Consider the following 8,613-nt stretch of genomic DNA (forward strand, 5'->3'; position numbering starts at 1 on the left):
TTTTTTTCTGAATACGAGTCAAAAACTGCAAGAAGAGTTTCCGGGACGCTGACTTAGGGAGGCTTAAGCTCTTATTCTGGAACGCTTTGCTCTCCCACCACGACTATTTTCACGGGCCTCTCAAGAATGTTCCTCTAGTTAGTAATGTGGAAATCTTGTTAATCTGCGATCAGAACCTTTAAAAACCCGTGTTACTTCAACTAGAGCCTTTTCAGGGTGCAGCGTAGAAGCGTTTCAAAATATGGTCCTTAATGCGAGCAGAGGGATAGGGAGAGGGAGAAAGAAGAGAGGGAGAGAGACATAGGTGGCGATGAAGTATATATCAAAACAATGCAATTAAAAGTGAATACGAAAAAGTTTTCTCTCTCTCTCTCTCTCTCTCTCTCTCTCTCTCTCTCTCTCTCTCTCTCTCTCTCTCTCTCTCTCTCTCTCCCGGTGAACGTCAACAAGTTCAATCTTAACTCATCATGTATATTTTCTCGTGCCTCCGTCCCTTTCCATTCCTCATTCCTCCCTGTCTGTTCACGTCCTCCTTCTCTCACCGCGCCAGAGATATTGCGACATCCCCCAATTTATTCTTCTCGCTTTAACCTTTCTTTTCTTCTTTTTTTTTTTTACCTCCGCCATTTCCCTTTCCATCTATACGTCTTCCTCCGTCTTTCTGTCTAGCTCGAAGGCAAACTGCAGCGGAGTGAAGGAATGGCCACTACTCACACAAGGCCCACCTCACATTCTCATTAGTCTGTCCTCTCCACCGTCATCGTAAGAAATGTTAAGTGAAGTGATATAAAAATTTCTAGTGTGGCGCCGCAACAAATAAGGTCATATGGCGCCGAGTTATAAAATTACATAAGAATACTAGTAATGTTAAAATGAAAGGTAAAAGTAACAAAAAAATATATGATATAGCTCGTAAAAAAAAAATAAATAAATAATTATATATATATATATATATATATATATATATATATATATATATATATATATATATATATATATATATATATATATATATATATATATATATATATATATATATATAATGTATTAATTGTGAATGAGGGAATACTGACCCCACTGACACAGTAGTACGAAGAAAAGTTAAGGTTTGCTCTAGAGAGAGAGAGAGAGAGAGAGAGAGAGAGAGAGAGAGAGAGAGAGAGAGAGAGAGAGAGAGAGAGTTCAGCACATCGCCAGTACTGAGCGTGTATGTTGCTGCTGTGCGCTTCAGTCACCCTACCTCACCTCCGCCACCGCCACCTGGGAGAGGATGGGATTATCATCACTGCCCCGCTAACAACTAAAGTATTTCAAACTCACGATGACCCACCGGGTGTTGGTCGCTTCAAGGAGCGGCGGTGCCAAATCTAACCCACCCCCTCAGAAAACGGAGACAACCGTTCTCTTTATTTGCATGTATGACTTTGTTATAAGAATCAAGACACCCACACGTGCTTATAAGAGAGAATGAAACTCTGATATTTATTTTTCCTGATATGTTTAAGTGAGGCGACCCTTCCCCCACCCACTCCCGTTAGATTCTGGGTCGGGAGCAGGTGGCAACGTCAACTGACCTGATATGCCACATTTTTTCATGAAGTATCTTCTTTTCTTTATATATATAACAATTATTCATATCACTTACTATCTAATGCAAAAATCAAAAGGTATTTAGAACATTTCATGCTAATATACCCTGGTTAGTGGACAGTTACCAGTTTATAGTGAATGTTTGGTTCAATATGTGGCAATAAAGCGGACAACACCTGGTGGGTCATCGTGAGTTTGAAATACTATAGTACAGCTGCTAGTGACAGCCACTTCCACCTTTATCCTTTACCTTGTCCTCCCAACACTCCTCCCCAGAGAGAGAGAGAGAGAGAGAGAGAGAGAGTCGCTAGCAACAATGGAGTTACAAGTCATTCTGTTTTTACCTTCGAAGCATATGTGGTAAGCCAGCGGCTCTCGGAAACCTCACTGACCAAGCTACGACTGAGTGACTGCCTCTACTCGCCTGTATTCCGAAACACTTTGCTGTCTCACCACCACTGTGTTCAAAGGGTACATATGTGTTTGACCGGGTTCTCAAGAGTGTTTCTCTTGCTAATAATGTAGATTTCTTGTTAATATGTCACTAGAACCAGTGCAACTTTAACTTGAGCCTTATGAAAGCAGTGGAAGTGCGGCGAAGAAATGTTTCAGAATATGCTCCCGAGCCCTGTCCCTTCCATTCAGTCACAATACTAGACACACTACAAGAATCTTAATACAGAATTAACAAAACTCTCTACATTTTTTCTTATAAGCTTGGGTTAATTTCTTTTATCATGCGCCTGGCTCCCACGCGCCAACCCTCTCCTACCCACCCTCGAGGCTCACTGTTACCAGCTCAGTGGTGTTTAATGTTCACTTCCTGCCGACTTCTTTTCCACTCTGGTGAGGAAGAACATGCAATAAAGTGTCTTTATACACACACACACACACACACACACACACACACACACACACACACACAGAGAGAGAGAGAGAGAGAGAGAGAGAGAGAGAGAGAGAGAGAGAGAGAGAGAGAGAGAGAGAGAGAGAAGCTGATTCTCCCTACTTGAACACGTTCCCTCACCAAAGCCAAGGAAAAAATAGTTCTTTTTCCTTACCAACACACCTCGCTTCGCTAAACACCTTGATTCATGCTTTAGTCACGAGCGCGAGAGCTGCTCGCCACAAAATATTTTAAATGAGCACAAACATGGCATACTCATCATCAAGTGATCCAACATGTTGAATCTAACACACGTAGCAGTGATGGCAACACCTGAAAATGACAGAGATCTTACCAGTAACGGCACGGCTGTTTCCTGCGAGCGCTGAGCTGCTACATGTGGTGGCTGATGGCGTCACGGTGGAGTTGCAGCCGTGATGAGAACTTCTAAATTTGATTGCTTGTTTTTTTTTTTTGGGGGGGGGCGGGGGGATAAGTTTCAAATCGCAGAAAAATGTACTGATATTCAAATTATAATTAGTGTCCATTTTATTATCTTATTTAATTCTTACACGACCCGCAACCAATACATTCAGTGGTTTATTTGTTATCAGTTTCCTGTTCCTTGGCGATGTCATCTTCCATGATGAACTGGGAACTTAAAACTATCTTGGACTTCCTTGTGTAGCTCACCTCAGCTTGGTAATGCCCTCTGGTCAGGTTGCTGAAGGTTGCCAAGCAGTCACTTCCTGAGACATGATAATGATAAGAGTTTCCTTTCCTTATGTTTGTTGTTGTGATGACAACTTTTCTCTGCTTATGTTTCCTACTTCCTATTCGCTCTCAGGCTCCTGTTGTACCACAGAACCACAGAAGGCATACATCTGACATACTAGGTCTTTCTTCTATCTACGTATTTATCTTTAACTCTGCTTAAACAAACCTAACATAATGTTTACGTGAACAAAACAGCACAGTAGACATAGGCTGCAAATGTTTGGTGTGATGCTGCATAAATTACTTTGCAGTCATTTTTTACACCACTGGAGAAAAAAAAAATATGAATGTGAATCCGCAAGAGGTGACACTGAGTGGTGTGGTGAGAGCAGTGTGTGAATGCTAAAGAATGTGAAACTATACAACTGCTTCAACGTTGAGCAAAATAAAGTTGATGCCACTTCTGAACTGGTGTTGTGCCGAGACAACAGAGCTAGTGGAAGGAAGACTAACAGGCGCCATTCAAGAATCTCGCCTGCACCACGATGGCGTGAACCAGTTTGTTACACTCCCCTAACAGGAGCAACCCTAATGTGCTACAAGACTCCAACATGATAAATAAATAAATGCATGTGATATGTTAGCAAGAACTTCGTGACATTGATAGTGAAGACTTTTGATTTACGCTCCAGTCGACCTGATGACTCACCTCTCTTACTGCAGGCAACGGTGACACTCTCCGATGTCTCTCCACTATCAAGAACCACACGGACGATGAACTCCTGCACGCTGGGTTCCCTGTCCCACATCACAAGTACTGTGCCTGGCGCCACCTTGTGAACCCTCACGTGCACATCTGAGGCAGAAAGAGGCTGCATGGTTAAGTTACATTTTAATAGTTCGCTAGAGAGAGAGAGAGAGAGAGAGAGAGAGAGAGAGAGAGAGAGACTGTAGTAGGTTAGAAGAGGATTTGCAAGTTATTTTGTTCTACGATGAGTTAGTCACCTTGGCGCCCTGACTCACCGGTAAAAGAGACGAGGCTGGAGGTGGCAGTGTGGCGGCTGGCGAGGAGAAGAAACATGTCAGAGACCGGCCCTTGTCCCTCGGGGTCTACCAGGGCTTGCAGACCGCTCACCGAACATACATTCCTGACGTGGTCCGCGCAACGAGAAGACGCGTCAGTGATGCTTCCGAAAGAGACTTTGTTCACTTAGGAAGGGAAACATATTCATGGAAAAATATTGACTTACACACACACACACACACACACACACACACACACACTCACCCCAGCAGATCACACTCTGCCTGTACAGTCTTGAGAACCTGGCTGTGGTCGTGGCCGTTTACTATCAGAGCTTCGTAATCTCCGTTCACACTCTCCGTTTCCGTTCCAGTCTGTCCTTCGCTCTCCTCCGTCCCTGTTTCCCTGCTGCCTTGTGTGTGTTCCTGCGGTGCACTGCCCAACTCGATCACCAGAGTCTTAGTCTCCAGCTCGGCTTCCTCACCATCACTGCTCACCACCACTTTGTCAATGATCAGGCCTGACAGGAGGGAAAAATTAGACATTATTTTTACTCGTCTATAAATTAATGCGAATGTTATTGTTTGGTATAGATAGGATCATGGCAGTGATTCCTCGTATTTTTGTTTAGACAGCCGTCCGTCCGAATATTTTTAGATTTTTTAAAGGATGCCAGTAGTAGATGAATGGAATGAATTAAGTGTACGCAGTGCATGAAGGCTTGCTCGCGTCACATCCCAGTTGAGGAAATACTCACTGCGCCACTCCCTTGAGGGTGCTGGCGGAGTGTGGGACGAGGAGACGACAGCATCCGTTGCATCCATGACTTCCACAGAGACAGAACCTGAGGTGGGAACATTCATGAAGTAATAGACGCACAGGCCAGGCGGGCAGGTGAGTGGTCCGGAAATGTCTAGCGGTGCCAGGACGGAGGCAGAGGGAGTTTTAGTACATGTGGCGTGAAGGGCAACACATTTCCTCCACCGCATGAACTTGACGAAATCATCATTGTCCTCTTCATGATCATCGTCATCATTGTCATTATCATCGTCATCGTCGTCAGCATCATCTTCCTTGTCAAGGTCGTGATAGCATTGCTTTATCTTCACCAAAGTCTCATTACTCATTACTCCACACACACCCTTTTGTATCTCACTCTCGCTCTCCGTCAAAGATCCACCCACAGTTTTTCCTAATAATTCCTCCATCTTCTCCACTAATCCGCCTTCGTTGAATAACTTTCCATCCTCCATTAGTTCATTCATTTCTTTATCCTCTGTTAATGATATGTCACTGTCTTTCACTTCCCCGCACAGTTCCGTATTTCTCTTCTCCACCAGTCCTTCCATCGATGATTGTTGGCTTCCTTCCGTCTCCCCGTCACCAGCTGCCAGTAACGCCCCGGCGCCCTCTGCTGCCTCACTACCACATTCTTTCTTTCCAATATTCTCTTTTATTTCTCCCATCTCAGTTTTCACCATCCCTATAACTTCGACCTCTCCTTCAGTGTGTGTAGCCTTCGCCGGAGTCTGAAGGTGATGCCAAAGCTGGAGCTGGTATGTCCTGCCTGGTCGCGCCGCCCACTGCACCTCCACCACGCCCTGGCCGAGCTGAGTTACCGTAGGAGTCACATCTGTAGGAGGATTAGGAGCCAAGTAATTGGGGAAAAGATATGATAGTTTGCAAGGAACCAAGACGTAATTTATACAAAATATACCATTAAAGCAGTCGACAATAAACAACACTTCCACAGTCGCAATTCAGAGGCGACATTTTATATCAGCCATGGTAAATGTTTTGACTTTTCGCTTGACGGAAAGTTCGCTAAATGGTTAAGTTAATTTTGGACTCCATTTCACTCACTCCTTCTCAAATTTTGATAACTTTTTTGACTACATTCTTTGAGGACAGGGATCTTCTGTGGGGTTCCTTTTTCCAGCCTTTTGTTGCCCTAGACCAGAGTCCCCTCTTACATAAAAAGTAAAAAAAACTACCACGGGGCAAAGTTGTAAATGGAAGAACATGAAAACTTACCTGGTAGAAAGATGGATTCCATGAGAGCAGCATGAATATCCCTGGTGACTCTGTCGTGGCCCGTGATCACGATGGACAAGGGGTTTGAGTAGATCATTTCCATTCCGGGACATGGCGGCAAACAGTAGGCCACCGAGCCATCTAGTAGAGAGGTCTGCAGGCTGATGTCCCCGTTACAGGTGGCCATTGTCTTTGAAGGGCCATAGGTGTACGTGGCTGAGTACTGCAGGGCCAAGTCAGGTGCCTCCCCTCCCATTCTCGTGAAGCAGGCATAGGTGCCCTGGGCGGGGATGTAACCCACTCGGCCGAGAACCAGTACTGTCGAGTTACAGTGACAAGTACAGTCACGTCAGAAGTCATGCATCCTTCCGCACTCCCTCCCACTGTGTTTTGCTTTTATCTCATGTCCCCTGGTCTGCTGATAGCCTTCTTTCAAAACAGACAACTAAGTAACTGCCAGATCAAGAGACTTAACATTGCGGAAAAATCTAAAACAGTGGAATTTCAGGCTCCTTATGAGAAACGCTTTGCTTTCTCATCACCACTATTTTCCAAAGCCACATAGGTGACTGCCCAGGTTCTCAGGACTATGCCTTCTATTAATAATGTAGGGATATTATTAATCTGTCACTAGAGCCGTAAAAAAATAAAAATAAATAAATAAAAATAAATAAATAAATAAACAAATAAAAAAACAGTTGCTACAGCTGGAGCCTTTTTGAAAATAGTGAGTGTGGTGCAGTGTTTCAGAATATGGTCCTGAGTGCAGTGTAAAACATGATTTTTAACTGCGAGTGTAGAGTATAACGTCACTTTATTAGCCCAGCATCAAATTCATTTGACATATCTATGTATACTGCTTCCTGACACACCGTGATAGACACACAATCCGTAGCATAACAGCTTTACAGGAAGGCTAGTGCTAGTAACGGTATATTTGTCACAGATAATGTCAACACCTCATCGTTAAACGTCCCTTTGATATTATATCTCAAGAATACTCAGGCTCACGGTCTGCAATGCTGCGGCTCACCTTCCATCATGCTGTCTGAGTCTGTGTGGGGGCCAAATAAAAAATATCAGATTCTCTCTCTCTCTCTCTCTCTCTCTCTCTCTCTCTCTCTCTCTCTCTCTCTCTCTCTCTCTCTCATGCACACACATTTGCTTTCTACATTCTTTTTTAATCTTTTATTGGTAACAGAAAAAAAAAAATCATGCCATGGACAAAGAATGAAAGGAATGAGGTAGAAAATACAGGTATCCGTTAGTAAAATCATCTAAATAAAGCTGAGTACAGACTTCCCTGCCCCTCTGCTCATTTGCATACACTTAGGAGTCCCAGAGAGCTTTTCAATAATAACATAATTAGTGGTTTAGGATGACTGCGAAATTTGTAAGTGATACAGTAAATTTTGCACGCTACAGCCACGAGCGAGAAACACACGCATACTACCAGTACTTGCTGACTGGGGACCTTGTACACACCACATGGGAAGAGGTGGTAGTGCTTTAGCTTATAACATCGTCTAATACCTTCTCCCTACGACGTGACAAACAATTGAATTATCTCTAGTTTCTTATGAAGTGAACTGGTCAGTAACAGGAGGTGAGTACCGGATGTTGGGACAGCGGGGAGTCGCGGCAGCACCACGAAGAACATCAGCATCAGGAGGTGGTGGAAGAGCATGTACGTGTTCATGGTGAAGGCGATGCTTTCTCCCTAGAAGGCACTGCTGCGTGGTGATGGCGTCCTGCTGCTTATCTGCTGCTTTAGATCTGACACTTATCACCGCTAACAGGCAACTGACTCGGCCTGCACCTCTCAGACCGGCTGTGGTAGCATCAGTTCTATCTTCTTTATCAACTTTGGCTAGCTACGTGTTTGTGTGTGTGTGTGTGTGTGTGTGTGTGTGTGTGTGTGTGTGTGTGTGTGTGATGTGTTTGTGGTTTAAGATCAGCTTTACTCTCAATATCAATCATGAATTTGAAATTTGTCATATTTATCAATGTATAAATTTCAGCAACATAACTGTGATTTTGTTCATTTACATTTTATTAATAAATACTGCCATCGGGACATTATCAGCTCGTCCCACAGGGTGAAGAAGTTGCATGCGTAGTAACAATGAAGAGGATTTGTGTGTGTACTTGCTTGAATCACGGTGTCATTGTGTCCAAGCACGGCGATGCCCTTCAGATATCGCTCAGAACACTGATAACACCTCGATTTTTTTTTTTTTATCAGACTCTTTCCTCTTGTTTATCCTAAATCACACAATATTTACTTATTTATTTACGTACTTATTTATTTATGTGTGTGTGTGTGTGTGTGTGTGTGTGTGTGTGTGTGTGTGTGTGTGTG

The 8,613-nt window shown here is 43.7% G+C and overlaps 1 protein-coding gene across 3 annotated transcripts; it reads right to left on the reverse strand.

Moving 5' to 3' along the window:
* Positions 1 to 3,007: 3,007 nt before the first annotated feature.
* On the reverse strand, positions 3,008 to 8,075 carry LOC135111553 (uncharacterized). 3 transcript variants are annotated; one of them, XM_064024971.1, is made up of 8 exons: positions 7,866 to 8,075; positions 7,285 to 7,305; positions 6,252 to 6,569; positions 4,975 to 5,850; positions 4,482 to 4,737; positions 4,217 to 4,380; positions 3,903 to 4,049; positions 3,008 to 3,225 (listed from the first exon to the last, which is right to left on the reverse strand). In XM_064024971.1, the coding sequence occupies exons 1-8, from the start codon at positions 7,948 to 7,950 to the stop codon at positions 3,077 to 3,079; spliced, it is 2,016 nt and encodes a 671-aa protein (XP_063881041.1). In that variant the 5' UTR covers positions 7,951 to 8,075; the 3' UTR covers positions 3,008 to 3,076. The 3 variants fall into 3 exon arrangements, with proteins under 3 accessions (XP_063881041.1, XP_063881044.1, XP_063881042.1); XM_064024974.1 differs by having other exon boundaries at positions 4,217 to 4,341; positions 7,866 to 8,074; XM_064024972.1 differs by lacking the exon at positions 7,285 to 7,305.
* Between the last annotated feature and the right edge of the window lie 538 nt (positions 8,076 to 8,613).

The sequence above is a fragment of the Scylla paramamosain genome, chromosome 22 (assembly GCF_035594125.1).
Source record: "Scylla paramamosain isolate STU-SP2022 chromosome 22, ASM3559412v1, whole genome shotgun sequence".
Classification (NCBI taxonomy): Eukaryota; Metazoa; Arthropoda; class Malacostraca; order Decapoda; family Portunidae; genus Scylla; species Scylla paramamosain.

Coding starts and splice junctions, on each gene's coding strand:
- LOC135111553 (XM_064024971.1), bottom strand. CDS start 7,950: ATGAACACGTACATGCTCTTCCACCACCTCCTGATGCTGATGTTCTTC. Junction 4,738..4,974: donor ACCCTCAAGGGAGTGGCGCA/GTGAGTATTTCC, acceptor CCCTCCTGTCAG/GCCTGATCATTGACAAAGTG. Junction 4,050..4,216: donor CAGCCTCGTCTCTTTTACCG/GTGAGTCAGGGC, acceptor TTTCTGCCTCAG/ATGTGCACGTGAGGGTTCAC.